Source organism: Varanus komodoensis, unplaced genomic scaffold (assembly GCF_004798865.1).
Source record: "Varanus komodoensis strain SLA01 unplaced genomic scaffold, ASM479886v1 scaffold32, whole genome shotgun sequence".
NCBI lineage: Eukaryota > Metazoa > Chordata > Lepidosauria > Squamata > Varanidae > Varanus > Varanus komodoensis.
Genome location: NW_025335798.1, coordinates 6875134 through 6892663, shown reverse-complemented (window position 1 = coordinate 6892663; position 17530 = coordinate 6875134). Strand labels below are relative to the sequence as shown.

At 42.5% G+C, this 17530-nt stretch overlaps 1 protein-coding gene across 1 annotated transcript in view; it reads left to right on the top strand.

Annotated features, from left to right (window-relative positions):
* CNTNAP5 (contactin associated protein family member 5) overlaps positions 1 to 17530 on the top strand; it is a 314549-nt gene that overhangs the window by 241952 nt on the left and 55067 nt on the right. Inside the window, exons 15-18 of the mRNA XM_044438476.1 lie at positions 2692 to 2819; positions 5653 to 5823; positions 10481 to 10699; positions 16208 to 16447. Of these exons, the coding sequence (XP_044294411.1) occupies positions 2692 to 2819; positions 5653 to 5823; positions 10481 to 10699; positions 16208 to 16447 (758 nt within the window). The remainder of the gene's footprint in view (positions 1 to 2691; positions 2820 to 5652; positions 5824 to 10480; positions 10700 to 16207; positions 16448 to 17530) is intronic.

Here is a 17530-nt window from a genome sequence, read left to right as displayed (position 1 = left end):
TTTTAAAAGAACATCACTGGCTGGTTTTCACCTCCAGACCTAATTCAAGGCCTTTAAAGCCTTGAACAGTTTGGGACCCACATGTTTGAAGGAGGGAGTGTTTCATCTCAGCTTGCCCATGGGCCAAGTTATACTGTTGGGACCATTGCTGGAGTGCTTCTATCGAAGTGCAGGACTTGCCAATGCAAGAAAAGTCTTTCTTAGTAGTGCCCCATCCATGAAATGCCCTTTTCTGGAGGCTCAACTGTATCAGTATTGCAGTCTTTCTGGTGGCAGGCTATAGTATCTGTCACTCAGGCATTGCAAATGTGCAGACCTTTTTAAGAATTCAGAGCTTTTTGCTGTTGTTTTATTGCTGAATTTTATATTGAGAATTGGTGGATTTTATATCATCTTGGAATTCTAACCAGAAGGAAGAGCAGCATAAAATGCTATAAATAAATAAATGCCTAGTGGCTACATATAGTTTAGATCAATTGAACACACTTGAAGAAATCAAACTGATTGTGCAAGACTTGTTTGGGTTCCAGGATCTTTGTAGAATAGAATAGCAACTGTGATGCCGCAATGGATGACATATCTTGGGAATGCTTTGGGGAAGCTCTTGCTTGGTTTCACAGAAGTTTTGGATGCCATTGATAACATTATCTTTCTGTTTGCCTCTGTGGACATTGGAGCATTGTTTTGCACTGGTTCCACTGCTATCTTCAGGACAGGTCCAGAGAGTAGTGTTGGGGGTTATATGTTGGCCCCATGGCAGTCTTAGTTTCCACTTTAGAGGTACTTGTGGTGCATCACCATAGATGGAGACCCAAATGATCTGTTGCTAGGAATGCCTCTGCAAAGCTGAGCCTGGTATGCCATTCCTCGGACGACTAGCTAGCCACAGGGATCCTTGCAGTAATATCAAGATTAGATTACCTTAATGCACTTGCTGCCCTTACAGCAATTTTGGAAGCAGAATGCAATGGCAAGATTACTGACTAGGGTGTCTTAGCACACTGTGCTAAAGGATCTCTCTTGCCTGCCAGTTTGCTGCCAAACTAGGCTTAAGGTGATGCTATTAGTATACAAAGCATTTCCATCTCATGTCCAAGAGTTTTCTAGGAATATCTCCCCCCATCCCAACCCCCTACCTTTTTACTTTCTGATCATTTTAATGTTTAACTGATTTCAACTTCAATTTTATTATCTCAGACAGTTGGATGCTGCAGTGCTTTGCTTTATTCCATTCATTTTTAGTGTAATCCATCCCAAGACGCTAGTGGTGGATGGGTTAGAAAAGTTTTTAATAATTAAATAAACTAGGCCAGTGGTGGCAAACCTATGGCACATGTGCCACAACGGGCACACAGAGCCCTCTCTGTCGGCACGCAAGCCAAGTTGCCCCAACATCACCCCAGCAGCCGAGCATCAGATAACAGTGCACATAGGGGCCATGCGCATGCTCGGAAAAGAGTAGTGGCACCAGGCAATGATGTCACGAGCCGTGACTCATTAGCCGCGACTCATCTCAGCTTTCGCATGGCCGGTCAGTGCACTGCCAAGGATACATACACACACACACACACACACACACACACACACACACAGTGGTACCTTGGCTCACGAACTTAATCCGTTCCAGGACTCTGGTCATGACCCAAATTGGTCATGAGCCAAGTCAGATTTCCCCATAAGATTCAATGTAAATAAGGTTAGTCCATTCTGTCACTATTTTTTTAATTAGAAAAATGTGAAGCAAAGTGACAAAGAACAACAAAGAACGCGGCCGTCTTCCCGCCCCCCCCCCCAGCATGACCACGATTGTGCCCATCATCCCTGCAAACACGCGCCTTCCCGGCATGCTGGGGGGAGAGAGTCATTGTGAACATGGGTGAGCTGGGAGGAGAGTGGATGTGATCGTGCTGGCGGGGAGGGGAGATGGCACAGAACGCGGTTGTGGTCCTGCAGGAAAGATGGGTGCAATCTCAGCCATCTCCCCCCCACCCCCAGCACGATCATGGCCAACTCCCCACTCGGGGTGGGGGGTGGGGAGATTGCCACTGAATGCAGAGTTCTCAACCTGAGTCAAAATTTTTATGAATTTTTTGTTCACAACCCGATTTGATCGTGAACTGAGGCATTCGTGAGCTGAGGTACCACTGTATATATATTTTTTCTTGGACTGGCTGTGAATTGCTTTTTTTCTAAACTAAAACCTCATTATTCAGGTTTTATTGCAGTGTTGGCACTTTGCAATAAATAAGTAGTTTTTGGGTTGCAGTTTGGACACTTGGTCTCTAAAAGGTTCGCCATCACTGCCCTAGGCCATTGTGGTCTCCAAGAGAGATGCCCTGTTGTCCATGCTGTAGGCTATGGATTTCCATTTGGTGACAACAGGGTGACAGGTCTCCTTACTGGGGCACCCATCCTGTGGAATAATGTTCCCTTGAAGTATACCCAGCCTCAATCACTCAACTTCAGCTTTACCCAGTCATGAGCCGTCTTGGTACCAGCCTCATGGTACTACTGTTCATATATCTGTGTGCTCTTGCTGGCTTTGTTGCTGTTTGTTTTCAATCATTTGCAAAACTGCTTCAGGATTTGTTTCAAATGAGAAGTAGTATATAAACATTGCTTTTAAATACATAAAAGAGGATTTCAATTCTTATTCATATTCATTTCACATGTGTGTGTGCTCTTATCCAGGGCCAATGATACTGGCTTCCTTTCCTTCAAAGAACACTTGCCTGTGAACCAGATAGTCATTACAGACACCAGCAGACCCAATTCTGAAGCTGCCTGGAGAATTGGTCCTTTGCGTTGCTATGGAGATAGTGAGTATCAGCTCCTTTCAATATCCTTATGCACAGGCTGATAAAGAAGTCTCTCTCTGTGTGTATATATATATGCATATGCGTACACACACACACACACACACACACACACACACACACACAGAGAGAGAGAGAGAGAGAGAGAGAGAGAGAGAGAGAGAGAGAGAGAGATTCAATACACAAAAGCTCTATGGCTTTTAAAAGAAAAGAAAAAATAGTTAAGTCCTTATAGGTTTTAAACAAGCACCAAAAGGAAGGGGAATTGTAAGCTAAGACTCACAAGACTTAAGCTGGAATCTGCCCTGAGGAAACAAAGTAAAAGTACAATTTTCATTTTCCTAAAACAGATGCACCATGTGGACAGCATAAAAAGATATGATATGCAGAGGTGATTGTGAGACTGTGGAAAACTTATGAAGAATATCTTAGGACCCCTTTCTTCTCAATCCAGTATCTACTTTCCTGGAAGCAACTAGGACTTGCTTCTGAGCAGCCATATCTAGGACTGCTTGGTTAATCCTATTCCACGATCACCCTTGTCCACCAGTGCCAAACAGTTGTTTTGCAGGATGATGGGGAGGGGACTGGATCTGCATGGAAGAGGTTCTCTCATATGCCAGTGTCTGTGTCAAGTTGTCTACCTCCCCACTGGTCTGCCAGGTAGCAGTTTGGCGGCAGGGGGCGGGGGGGAGCATCCTGATTCTTCTAGGAAACAGGATAGTCTGAGCAAAGAATGTCCTTTTACTTTCTCATCTGAATTCTCAGGAATAAAAAAAACCTGTGTGTCCATAATAATCACAACTGAAGTTCAGATCTGGGTGGATTTGAGATACCTGCTGAGATCTCAAAGGTCAGCTATGCTTGCTGCCACTGCGTTTGCTTTATAAACTGCACCTTGGCATATTTAGAGGTGCCCAGTGAGCAGAAAATACAACTGCCTCTTCAAAACGCAAACCAAAATAAGACAAAGCAAAACTCCTGCCAAACCATCACTTTCCTGACTTTTTTACTTCTGATGGATATGCAGAAGACTGATTTTATTTTTGTTGTATGTTTATTATTTCTTTAGTTCTTTATCTGTGTAGTCTGCATTCACCATAAACTCTCCTCTGTTATGCTTAAGACTTTATGAATGGAGTTGGGGAAGTTGCTTTTTCACATTTAACCGAACAACACAGTTACTTTTTTTCTAATTTTTAAGCCCTGGACCCCCACTGTTTCTAAACCAGGGCCAGTGGGGAGGGAAGCAAAAGGAAGCTGGCAGAAAAGGAAAAACTGAATAGAACTCTGTTAGTTGATGTGGCAACAAATGACTTAGTATTGACTCTTTTCTCAGCTGTTTCTGGCTCTGGCCTAGAAGTTTCCTTGTGTGTCTATAGTGATAGAACTACAAAGTTAATATATGATGATCCTAGGCCCTAGCCTCTATAAGCACATTCTCACAAGATAGAAAATCAGTTGAATACGTTTTATAGACATCATAGATTTAATCCTCTGATTTTACTTTATCAGTACTCAACAGTCCTGAAAAAGGAAACCAGTTATTTGTTGCTGTTTTGCTTTTTCAGAACTAGCATTACTTCTGAGTAAGTCCCATTAAATACCATGGATTTCCTTCTATGGACATATGAATGGCTTCAACCACAGGCAATGCACATTTCAGTAGAACTTGTGGGTTATGGTTTGACAGCGTCCAGGAAGCTACTTATCCTGTGCCCCTGGATATGTCCAACAAACAACCAGGCACAGTAGAATGAGACACCTCTGCCCTACTCAGTCCTCCTGCAGAAGTAACCCAGGGACACTCTGGGGACCATGAGTGGAGAGGGGGGCAGGGATCATTACATCCCTCACTGGGACTTCCAAGTAGACTTTGTGAGCTGTGCTGAGGACTGGCAGCTCTGCGGTCTCCTCAGGTAGCCTTGGCCAAAATCCACAGCAGCATGATCCCCACCATGCTGTTCCCATCCAATGCCATGGCTGTTTAGCATCCTCTAGAAGAGTCCAGGCAGAGCATACTCCCCCCCCCCAAATGATGGTTTGATCCTTAAGGCAGGTGTGCAGCTTGAGCTGGACCTTGGGACCGAAGTCTGTGGAAGGGGCAAAAGAGCACCCAAAGAATGGTGGGTGATCGGAGCAGCAGCAAGCAGGGCCACTGTCAGTGCTGGTACAGACATCCTAGGGCATAGTGAAATGGATGCTGGTCAGCTGTGCAACCTTTATTCCATCTAAAAATAAATAAATCGGGGTTATACAGATGCCCCTTTCACTTTAAATGTATATATTATTTTCTGCAAGGAAATGGTGTTCATTGCCAAGTTTAGTTCAAGGCAACAGAAGCAAATTCCATAATATTGCAATAGTCATGAATGGTGTTATGAAGTAAGTGAGCTTAAAATGTAAGAGTCTACTTGCTCAGTTTTTTGTTTGTTTCATCAGGTTAGCAAAGTGTTCTTACTGTTCTTGCTTGGGGAAGAAGATAAATCTTAGTTGTGGTGCTTAAGTATTGAAGAAATGCATATGACTGTCTAAAGAGGGATAATATAAGATCATGAAGTCCAGGTATAAAATTACTTAGCTATACCACTGACCAGAGGCATAGATAGCTAGGTTTATGGTGGGCAGGTAGACGGAACGCTAAGTTGCCTGCCTGGTACAAAATTAGTAGAACAGTGTGTGAGTGTGTGTGTTTGTGTCCATGTGTGGGCATGTTTTTGACCAATGATTTCCTCCCAATGTTCTCATTTGAAGACCCACTAAAAGGATGTGCTTTTGCGGTTGTGCTCACTACCTGCTTATGATTAACTATAGAGAAGGCTGTTACTATTTGCAGGACAGTTCTGGAATGCAGCTTCTTTCAACACCGAGGCCTCGTTCCTTCTTTTCCCCACCTTCCATGCAGAGTTCACTGCAGATATTTCTTTCTTCTTCAAAACAACAGCCACGTCTGGAGTCTTCTTGGAAAATCTGGGAATGAGAGACTTCATTCGACTTGAAATACACTGTGAGTGCACACAGTAGACAGTCCGTGCATTGTTCATTCTGTGGTTCTCGGCAAGATTGGGTTGGAGATGCACGAATTGGGAATGATTCAAAATATGCAATATGCAGCACCAAAACAGACATGCTCCTTGTGAACTAGGGTTCCACTTGTTGTAGAAATTTTAACATCTTTCTACCCACAGGAAAAAAGGAAGATTAGTGTGGACAGGGGCAAGCATCTCTTAGCAGAACGCTCTATGTGGAAAAAAAACTCCCTGTGTTTATATTCTCTCTCTCTCTCCCTCTCTCCCTCTCTCTCTCTCTCTCTCTCTCTCTCTCTCTCTCTCTCTGGGTGGGTTTGCACAATATGAAAAGCAATGATTTTTCCTTTTCCTTTTTTTGGTCTGTTGGATCACATCAACCTCATTGTGGCATTTTCATGTGGTATATCCAGTTTTCAGAAACAATGAGCAGAAACAATGGCTTGTTCTGTGGTTCCTTAGTACCACAATTGCTTGTTGTGTTGTTCAAAACAGAAACCACAACTCAGCACAGCACTGACACCCGAACCATAGAGCTGCTTGGCAAGAGCGTCCCATTGCTCCTCTTGCCTAGGGGCTAACCAGAGTGTGCCACTGAAAGCAGCTGTTTGGTTCAGCTGTCATGGGAGCCCCTGTTCCTCCTGCCTCCTGCCCTGAAGATCTTCTTGTAGGCCAGAACATGCAATCATCTGGTCAGCTCCGGGAGAACTGCGGTGCCACTGCATTGATTGCCCTGCTGCCACTCCTGCTGGAGGAGGTGTCATCTTGGGTGAGCAGCAGGACGAGCAGCAGCTGGGGGCCAGTGGTGGCAGTGCCTGGTTGGCGCTGAGCTTGGCAGTAGCTTCTCCTGCACTGCCCCTTTGTATGCACCAGAGGGAAGCGCCTTGTGCTGCTTCCTGTGAGTCAGTGGTGGGGATGAGAAGTGGTTGGGTGGCACTCCAGAAAGGAGCAGTACCACTCCATGGACTCCCCCTCATGAGCGAAGTGCGGTGGCAAGGACCAGAGGTTAGACGCAAGAGCAGGGGAGGGGTGCCCGGTGTGGAGTTGCGGATTCCCACACCACTCTCCTTTCTTGCTCTGGCCTGCCAAAGAAGCATCTCCAACCCAAACCCCACTTCGGTCTGAGCAGTGGGGGACCAGAGCCACCATCCCCCCATCGCCTCTGCCCAGAAGCTTCTTTCTCCCACCACTGTCTCATTCATTTATGCAAGGAGTGGCAACAGTAGCAGAACATCCATTTCAATTCCAGGGTGTAGCACAGCAAAATGAGGAAAATACCAGGGGGCATGTGTGAATATGTATTTCTGCAGGACCCTGTATGTACAAGTGCACTTCCATGGACAAGTGCATCTGTGGAGGCAAAGTAAACTGGTCAAAGAGAGACATTCCTCTTACTCCACTTATTCCAGATGTAGTTGCTCCATACTTCCTGTGCCACAATTCTACCAGCTGCAGTAGTCGTAAAGGACTGGGAGGAAGGCATGTCAGACGTGGTGTCAGGAGCAGTGATAGTCAATGAACATATGGCAGTAGTGGCAGGCAGGGTATGGTTTCTCAGGAACAGTATTCTGTAGCTCTTTAGAAGAACTGCATGTGAAGTGACAGGTTATTCTGTAGGGGTAGTGATGATGCTGAGTTCTCTCTCTCTCTCTGTCTCTCTGTGTATACAATGCTTCAAACCTACACAGGGAAGAGAAAATAGTGTTATTGAGTAGAGTGCTAGCTCTGCTGTGTTATTGCCTACGGAAGGTGAAGAAATAAGCAATGGATTCAAATGAGCTCAAATTTGTAGAAATCTGTAGTTTCTGTGGCAGACTAGCATTTCCTGAGTTGCATGAATTCCTCAGACTTTTGGACCATACGTTTTGTTTGTGTGTTTACTTTGGAGGGAATTGGACAAATGTGCATCTGCACAAATGCACACTTGCAAATGAATGATATTCTCACCCCAAAATCCATTTCCAGCAATGAGCAGATGACTTAACACAAGATACCTGACAATCCACCACGAACAAAATGGATTTAACAAAATCCACATATCCTTTTTGCTGCCGTTGCCTCTCGTTCGCAGCAGCAGTAGGCAGGATGATTGCTTTCTGTGGATGGTATATGGTATCAGCTACCAATTGCTTGCGTCTCTGATATTAGAAGTTCTTGGCCGATGGTAAATAGTACTTATGCAATATGGCATTTCAAAGTAGTTGGCATGCAAAGGAACAGGGGGAAAGAGAGAGAGATCCAAAGCACGCAGAGGGTCACAGTGTTTCTTTTGCAGCTTGTCAATCACACAGCCTTACCCAGGGACTGAATTGTAATTACTGCCCAGCATATTAAAGAACAAGCTAATTGGTAGTTTTAACTTATCTTTTATTCTGCTGGGTTAGCCTATTAAAGGAGGAGGGATAGTGCTGTGGCTTTGGAGTGAAATAAGGTCCTTCTGTTCCAGATTCCATCAGGCTGAACAAACGTGGAATGAAGTGCCATCATTTTTATAATATGGTTATAATAACTTCAACATAAAATTTAATAAAATAAGGCCCCCAAGGCTCTTTGATTCATTAAACCCATGGTAAATGCTGTGGTGCATTATCACTAGGTAATGAGGTATGGTTTAGTGTTAATTGCACATCAAAGTCCTATTTGGTTGACACTTCTCTATGCTGTATTTCATTCTCTAGGGCCATTTAAAAGGGGGGCTTTGAAATGATGTCAAAATAATGCAATCTATCAAGATGATAGTTTAGCATTCACTTTGATGGAAAAAAAATCAGCTGCTCAAAATGTGGGCTAACTTTTCATTAAAAAGTGAACATCTGATCAGGAGCTGTTTAAGACAAATGAACTTCTGAAGTTAAAAGGCTGTATTTTGAGTTTTTTACTGTATTTTCTACTATAAAAAGTCAGATGCTGTGCATTCAAGTAGGGCATGAACTGATGCAGAACTAGGGATGTCTGCTCATCGAAAGCCAAAACTCTGCTTTCTCTGGAAAGCAAGAGAAAGTTGCAAGATGGTGGTCAGAGCTTTTGTCTTGAAATGTTCCTCTGTCCAACAGTGAGCTTTACTTCTCTGGTTTGGACTTCATTCTTGTGGATTTAGTATTGCCACTGTGCCTGCCTGTAACCTGCTGTTTTTGCCAGCCTAAGACTGGGCTCTTATTAACTCTGTCCTGGATATGATTCTACTCTCAAACAATGTTTATACTCCTGCTTGCTTGTAGCAAAAAGGCCTAGAAATTATGTGATTAAGAACCAGGGTTCACAGGATGCGTTTGGGGCAAGTTAACAAGAATGCAAAACAAATTCTGAGGTGTTTTAACTAAGTCCACTCTATAAGAGAAGAGGTCTTCTTCCTCTTCCTTTTCCTCTTCTTTGTTTAGTTTCTGAGTTATGTTCTGTTGGACTTTTTCTTGTGAAACACATCTTCCCTTAACTTACTTTTGAATATTCTAGCTCAAAAACTCAAGCCTCTATAACTTTCTTCTCTTCTGTTTGTTCAGTTTTTGCAAATTTGGGCTGTGCAAGCTCCAGTTTAGCAGTGATTTAAGCAACATAATAATATGTCTGAATATTGTACTATAATAATCTCACGTCCCATTGAATCAGGAAAGAGAGAATCTCATTGACATTAATTGACATAAGATAAAAATATGAGTGGGGGCTTAAAAACCACAAATGGAGTTTATGTCAATGGCAGATGATGAGCCATATTATCTCCTCATACTCTCTGAAAGCTGTCTAATTTTGGATTTGTTGTCATAAAAGTTTGCTGAGAAATGTTTTCAACAAATTATTCATATCTCTGAAAATATAAGTCACATCTAACTTAGGAATGCATAAAAATTTCATTTCATTTACAAAACAAGGGGCCCTTTTTGAAGCCATAAATGTGATTATGAGTGGAGTATATGTCCACCAAAAATGGTTGTAAATTGCCAGGCTTTTGTGCAAATCTCTCAAATTCTGCACATATTTCTAAATGTAGGCAAATCTTCTGAATGGGGGAAATTTGCATAGATTTTATACATGCTCACTGCTCTATTTGTACAGTTTTGCTGTTCACACACAGTCACAAATGCAAAAAGGAATCAGGCTTAAGATGAGCAGTGAGATGATGCTCAGAGAATCTTAGCAATCTCAAGATTCACTTGATTATCTATCCTCAACCTTAGTTTTGTTTCTGTCCCTCATGCTCCAATAACATTCATATTTGCAAGTCCATGTCATTTCCATGCTTACTTTAAACCTTTAAGGATACGGAAGAGCTAGCATGCCTCCTGAATGTTATTGTGAGCTTCCTAAGTTATGTGGAAGTTTCTTCCCCTCCACACTGCACATCCCATAGAAATATCCCTCAATGTTATTCTACCAGCAAGAATGTTTTCCATAAGTAGTGAATCTGCCAAGGAAAAACAGACGTGGATGAAAAAGTGACCACACACAGCATGTTACAATTTAAAAACAAATGCAGATAATTCACCCTTTAGAAGTTATCTGGTCTGTAAGCAAGGCTTCCTATGGGAGAGTGGAAGTTAACCTTACCAAATGTTGTTTATTGGCTCTTTAAAAATTATGCTCTTCTGTAGATGTAAGTTTTCTTTGTGTCAACATGAGATACTCAAATGCCCTTATTCTTTACAGCCCCTAACATGATTATCTTCACTGTCAATGTTGGAAATGGTCCAGCTGAAGTCACTGTTGAGTCTCCGAAGCCCCTAAATGACAACCAATGGCATTATTTGCATGCTGAACGGAACCTCAAGGAAACCTCTCTCCAGGTGGACAGCCTTCCAAAGAAGATTCTGGAAGCACCTGTTGAAGGACACTTCCGACTGCAGCTGAATAATCCATTATTTGTAGGTAGGGACTGCTGACTAGTTTTTCATTACCATTTCTCTTAAGTAGATGGGCATGCTTTTAATCATGAGATATTTAATGTTTGCTTGTTCTATGCACTAGAAAGGAGGGAATAGATTTCTCCAATTATTATCTGCTCAAGCTTAATAAGAAAGGGTGAGAAGTTTATTACCAGATTTGCACTTCCTGAACCTGCACACAAACTAGAATTAAGTTATATTGTGATATTCACACTTTTCAGAAATTTGCAACCCAGTTACTAAAATAAATGTGCACAAAATGCATACATTACAGAAATTGCTTTATTTTGGGGGAATATTGCTTGCAAAACATGTTCATAATCAGAAGCGTGTGTATATTTTGAGAAATGGACACACAGCTACTTATGGACTTTTTGCAGTCTTTTCTTAGATTTTTGCACCGAAATGAACTGATAGTTGAGTTCTACTATTCTTCAGCAATATGATGGATTTCTAGCTTGGGAAGGAATACAAAGACTAATGTTATCTTGATCTACTCAGGTTTGGAGATGGTAGCAGAAGGTGGCAGCAGACTTTCTTAAATAAGCTCATCTCTTAGGTAAGGTCAGAGCACGTAAAGTTTCTTCTGATAAGGTCTTCGGTAGCAAATTCCTGTTTGATAAAATAACTTCTGAAGACAAAATCAGGACAACATCACTAAGCAGGATCATGATAGGAATGAGTCAATGCTTACTTTCTCTCTTAATTTTGGTTCATCTTGAACTTTGAGAATTTATCTAGTCTTAAGTTATTTTAAAGGTTTGCATGACAATTCATAAACATTATTGTACACATTTTCCTAATATATGATGTTTGTGCTCTTTGCCTTCTATGCCTATTGTCTAAGCATTTTTGTGTTTTATTGAACACAAAACACCTCTGAATATTACTTTCCCCTAAGATATGGATTTTGTATGCATTTTTGATTGGATAACTCCATTGCAGATTTCAGAGAAGTGTGAGAAAGAATTGTATTTCAGGACTCATAATGATTTGGAAAGGCAAAATTGGGTAAGTTCTCATTGAACTGTGAGCTGAAGAATTCATCCACCATCCCTAGATCACATAAGGCAAAGTCAGGTTCAGGAGAGTACAGAACAAATATCAAGATTCCTCCATCCAGGTGAGTTCCACTTTTCCCCTACTGAAGTCAACAGCTATACAGTAATGCCTTGGTTCACAAATGCTTCCGCTCGCAAACAATTCAGTTTGCGAACAGAAAGTCTGGCAGAATTTTGCTTCCGTTTGCAAACTCCGCATCGGGTGACAAACACGATCATGGCCATCTTCCCCACACGAACATGATTGCAGCCATCTTCCCCTCACGAACACAATTGTGGCTATCTTCCACACACTGCAACCATGTGTCAGAGCAAGTTCAAGCAGGGAAGGTGGTCACGATCATGTTCGTGCAGGGAAGATGGCCGTGTTCGTGTTTGCACAAACATGAACACGGCCATCTTGCCCTCTCTGACGTGGTCGCGGCTTTCTCTAGTTGAGATTGCGGTCTCAAACTGTCCCTCCGAACAAGAACCTCCTCCCCACCCACCTTCCTGTCCTCCACGCCAGAAGTCTCCTCAAGCAAGGTTAGTGTTCTCTCTTTTCATACTGTGCTTTGTTTCATATTTTTGTGGTTAAAAAAATTACATATGGTTCAGAATGAAGTAATCTTATTTACATTGAACCTTGTGGGGAAATTTGACTCAGTTCGTGACCAATTTGGTTTGCAACCAGAATAGTGGAACAAATTAAGTTCATGAACCAAGGTACCACTGAACAGTGAAGTAAAGCATTATGAAGTCCTGTCTGACCCTGTTCTGCAGTTGCCCCCTCCAATTCACCTCTATGGCAGGGCTTGTTGTGCGTCTTAATAACACCTTGCATTGTCCTGGAATCACTGGTTTTTGCAATGAGTAGGACCAGGAGGAACTACTGGGGAGCTGTCCAAGTCTGAGTAAGGCACAAGTACTACATCCTCGGGTTAGGAAAGGGCTGGGGATGGGGATCATGATACGTGTGATGGAAGCAGTTCCTGAAATAATTGCTTTCTTCATTTATGCCTATTTGAAAGGGATGTATATGTGTGTGTGTGGGGGGGGATTTCTTGTTTGAAATGTGGGGGCAAATAGAAATAATAGCACTGTCCTACGAATGGGGGTGGATCACATACATCTAGAGTTTCTGCTAGATTAATTTCCCAGAACGGTGTAAAGCAGGAAGTCAAGTTTACTCTGCTGTGAGTTGCCTCATTTCAGTATTTCCTATATATAGAGAGGAGATTGTGTTAAATCTATTCCATGTTTCATGGTTAGTCAGGCGTATATCCTTCCACTTCCCTCTCATTAAGCTGATCAGATTTCACATTGTCCCTATTTGCAAATGTGCGTTTGCACTAATGCATACTTCAACAAGTCCATGGGATCTGTCAAATTCCACAGTAGACCAGAAAAAGCTGTGGAATCTGCAGGCAGATTCATGGAATTTTCAGATTCCTCCAATATCTCCACTTCCACATGGCAGAGAAGATCCAAAATTCTGATACACATTCAAAAGTATTTATCATTCTTATGTCAGAGCTTCCTATTCTGTAATCTGCCATTCTGTAATCCAAATTCTCTTTGGAGCTCACCATGGCAGCCTTTAGTCTAAGGCTCTGAAGGTGGTATCGTTTCAGTATGCTGTACATGCTCAACATCAGTGAAATAGGAAGTTGGCTGAGAAGAAAATAGCGAATGGGAAATGATAATCAGTGAGCCTTTAGACTTTCTGGCTTAAGGTAAACAAATTGTCTTAAGAACAGACAAGCTGCAGTGGTAAGGTAAAAGTATAATGGTTTGGGTTGGATAGTTGATGTCAGGAGCTAGGTTTCTCCCTTTGTACATTCAAAGCAACAGACTGCTCTTTGGCAAAAGCTTTTTATTCTCCAGAGTACATCCAGCAGGCACAATCACCCCAGAATGAATCTCTGGGCATTCATTCATCCATCCATTCATCCATTCATCCATTCATTCATTCATTCATTCATTCATTCATTCGGTTTCTAACCCACCCCATTAGCCACATGACTGCCTGGATGGGTTGTAACAAAAACCATAGAAAAACATTATAAAGCAATTAAAAATCACAATCACTAAAAACAACACTAGAAGAACAATAAAAACACACCCACCAGAACGCCAGATTTCATAAAAGACACATTCCCTTCTGTTAAAATACCATTAAAAACCAGTTACCAGAGGAATGAAAAGGTCTTCATCTGGCACCGAAAAGAGTATGAAGATGGCGCCAGTCAAACTTCGCTGGTGAGGTCATTCCAGTCAGGGTGCCACTCCCAAAAAAGGCCCTTTTTTGTGTCTCCACCCTCCTTATATCCTGAGGAGAGGGCTCCCTCAAGAGGGTCTCAGATTCAGATCTAAAGGGCCAGGTAGGTTCCTATGGGCAAGGCACTCCTTTAGAGAACGAGAGAATGAGTACTGCTGAGAGTGCCCTTTCTGAGAGGGCCCATTTGCAGGCAGGCAAGCCTCTTAGCTGCCTGCTGCCCTTCTAATTCACCTCTTCTGATGCCACGTCATGGGGTCAGGAGTCATACCAAGCTTGTCTGCCTCCTGGAGCTCCTACCCCGCACCCCCTCCCAGCAGTTGTGGATCCAGGCTATTCTCAGAGTCCACCTGAACACCTGGAGGGGGTGACCTTGAGATAAGCCCCCCACCCGCTCCTCCCATCTCGATATCTGAAGGCCTAGTTTCCTGGTGTCCATCTTCCCCAAATCTTCCTGATCTTGAAACTCATGCTGAGCACAATTGCCTCTTTCATTCCCAGCAACTGACAAGCAAGAGAAATATGAAAAGAAGTGGTCGTATTTTCCTAGCATAGGATTTTCCTTTAGCTACATTCCAGAAGATGTGATCCTGTGGGATGTCTACCACTATTAAATAGTTCCATAAGGAAAGGTTGGACAACCAATGTTGGGGATTACATAAGCAGAGCCAGCTGGAGCCAGGGGCAGACTAGATGGCCCAGGAGGTCCCTTCTGACTCGTTTTGTTTCTATGATACAATTATAACACTGACTTGTTCTTCGATCAGCCTTTACCTCAGTCTTGAACTCTGAAATATTTAAACATGTTGTCTTAGCTCTTCTAGTAACGCCATCCTAGAACATCTTGTAATTCTAACTTAAAAGGATCCAGTTACCAAATACAGATGAAGCGAACATAAATTATTTCCATGTCAACAGTGTCAAATCACAAGTACAAGGGGGCATGCACTGAAATTCTATTCATAGTATCTAGGAAAACAGATCAGGCATATTTTACTAACAGTAAAACTCTTTCATAAATTTGACATCATTCACTATTGTACCATACAGCTACACTTGAGCCTCACAAAATAAATCAGTGGTGTGTATGTTCTTAAAGTTCTTCTGCAAGAGATTCAAGGCTGCAGTTTGGAACCCACTGGTTCCGATATACCCTTGCCAAATGTCAAGTTGGCAAAATGTGGGATGCGGAACTTACCACAAAGTGGGAGGCAGCACTATTGTAATGAGATGACTAAATCATGCGCAGAGCTGAATGTATGTGAGTAATGGTTAGACTGGGGGAAAGGAGAGGCAGTGGAGGCAGTGGAAGTCAGGAACATGCTTCCAAAAATGAAACATACATACATACATATGCCAAATGCTAGTTCCTACTTCATATGTTGTAATAGTTCCTGCATAGCACATTTTCAGTGCCAGCCAGAAATCTCCCCATGCTTCCAGGATGCAAATTGTATGCATTAGTGAGGATACAAGAAGCTCTCCAATATTTGCACCCAATGCCTTTGCTACTGTATATCTTATTTAACTGGATACCATCATTATTAAATCCAGGGGCTTATAACAGCAAAACATGCACTGAGCTATAGCTATGAGATGCTAGACTACCTTACATGTTATGATATAACAAATCAGATATCACAAGAAAGAGGCTCCAAATCCTAAACGTGTAACAATAGAAAAGAAAGTGCAATTAGCTCTGAGTATGGCACAAATGCTGCCAGCTCCTTATTATAGATATTTTGCTTGTAGGGACTGGCAAGGATACTGCTCTGCTGCTAATTTGGAATGTAAGAAGCAGCCCTGAGATGATACGTGCCTCAGAACAAATGTATTAAGTCTCTAAAACCAGTGATCATGTTAGCGTTTAACTCATTAACTTTATTCCAGCATTTATCTCCTCTGCATATTGCCACTGCATGTTGAACTGTCACCAGCCTGCCGAGAAGGAAGCCCATTAGATATATGAGGTCATGGTTACATGTGCCCTTCACACTCTCCTAGCATGAATGCTCATGCACATTAATACGGCATCACTGGGAACTATATATTACAATTTCTGAACTGGTGTCTCACCACACCTTCTCGGAAAACTTTTAATAAGGACTTCACTTTGGTAAAGGATCAGTGGCTAAACTGCAAGCTTTCACTGCTTTCTCTTTCCCTTCCATAGGAGCAATGGCTTCCAGGCAGCAGGGCTTCATGGGGTGCATCCGTGCTCTTCATCTAAATGGGCAGAAACTCGACCTTGAAGAAAGGGCCAAGGTGACCCCTGGTGTCAAGCCCGGGTGCCCTGGTCACTGCAGCAGTTATGGGAGCCTCTGCCACAATGGAGGGAAATGTGTGGAGAAATTCAATGGCTACTTATGTGATTGCACCAATTCTCCTTATGAAGGACCATTCTGTAAAGAAGGTAGGGGCATGTGATGAAATCACGGGGTTTTTTTCCTCTCCGCAACCGTAAAGTTGCTCAGAATGCATCAATGGATGGAAGCTGTTACCATACCATGGAGAAAATGTTGATTTCCAATTAATAAAACCTCTTGGCAGAATTTGCATAATTAAAAATTCCGATATAATTGTTTAATTTTGTGATGCTTATATACAACTCAATTGCTGTCAAGTAGATTAAAATATATGGTATCAATTTCTGGAATGCACATTTGATGTTTGGAACCAATATGGAAAATGAATAGTTATTCTCCAGAATATGAGTCAATGGCCCTACAAATAACATGACCCCCCTTAATTTAAAACTTTAAAGGTCAAAAACATCACTATTTAGAGGACCTGAAAAAGTGCCTCTGATCAGTGTAGCTAGTGGAGAATTAGTGTAATGTAAACCTACTGTTTAGCTCCAACTCAAGTGTCATATTCTGCACCAGTGGAAGCTTCTGAACTTCTTCTGAGCTTCTAAGGTGGTCCCATGTAGAGTACATTGCAGTAGTCCAGTTTGGATGTAACTAGAACAAGTTTAAACCAACTCTGCTCTGCCTTCTCTAGAAAGTATTGTTGTTGGCATACCAATCAAATTTAGTAAAACCACTGCTGGCTACTGTGGCTACCTGCACTTCCAAAGACAGATTGCATCCAGAAGCTACAAACAAGTCCTCCAGGGGGTGTGCAGCCCTGTACAACATCTCCTGAAACCCTCTACCCAGTCTGAGAAATTTTCCTACGCACATAATTAAGCAGACAACTTCACATGACATGAGAAGCCGCAACGAAATCTTACTGCTGTCGGTCTGTTGTGTGATTTGGACCCAGGTGCAAAGTTCCAGTGTGATAGAATTAATTTTCTGAAACCCTGGAGAGAATGAGTGGTCTGTTCTGAGGTTTCTGTGCTTTCTATGTGGCTTGCCTGGTCACCTGGACCTGATCCCACCATTTTACCATTATTGGTATGGAAAAACCATGCAGGGGCCTGGAAGTGGCCACTGCTAGCCTTCAATCTCTACGACCCGCAGCCCCCAAGCAACAGATGTGTCATTGCTTG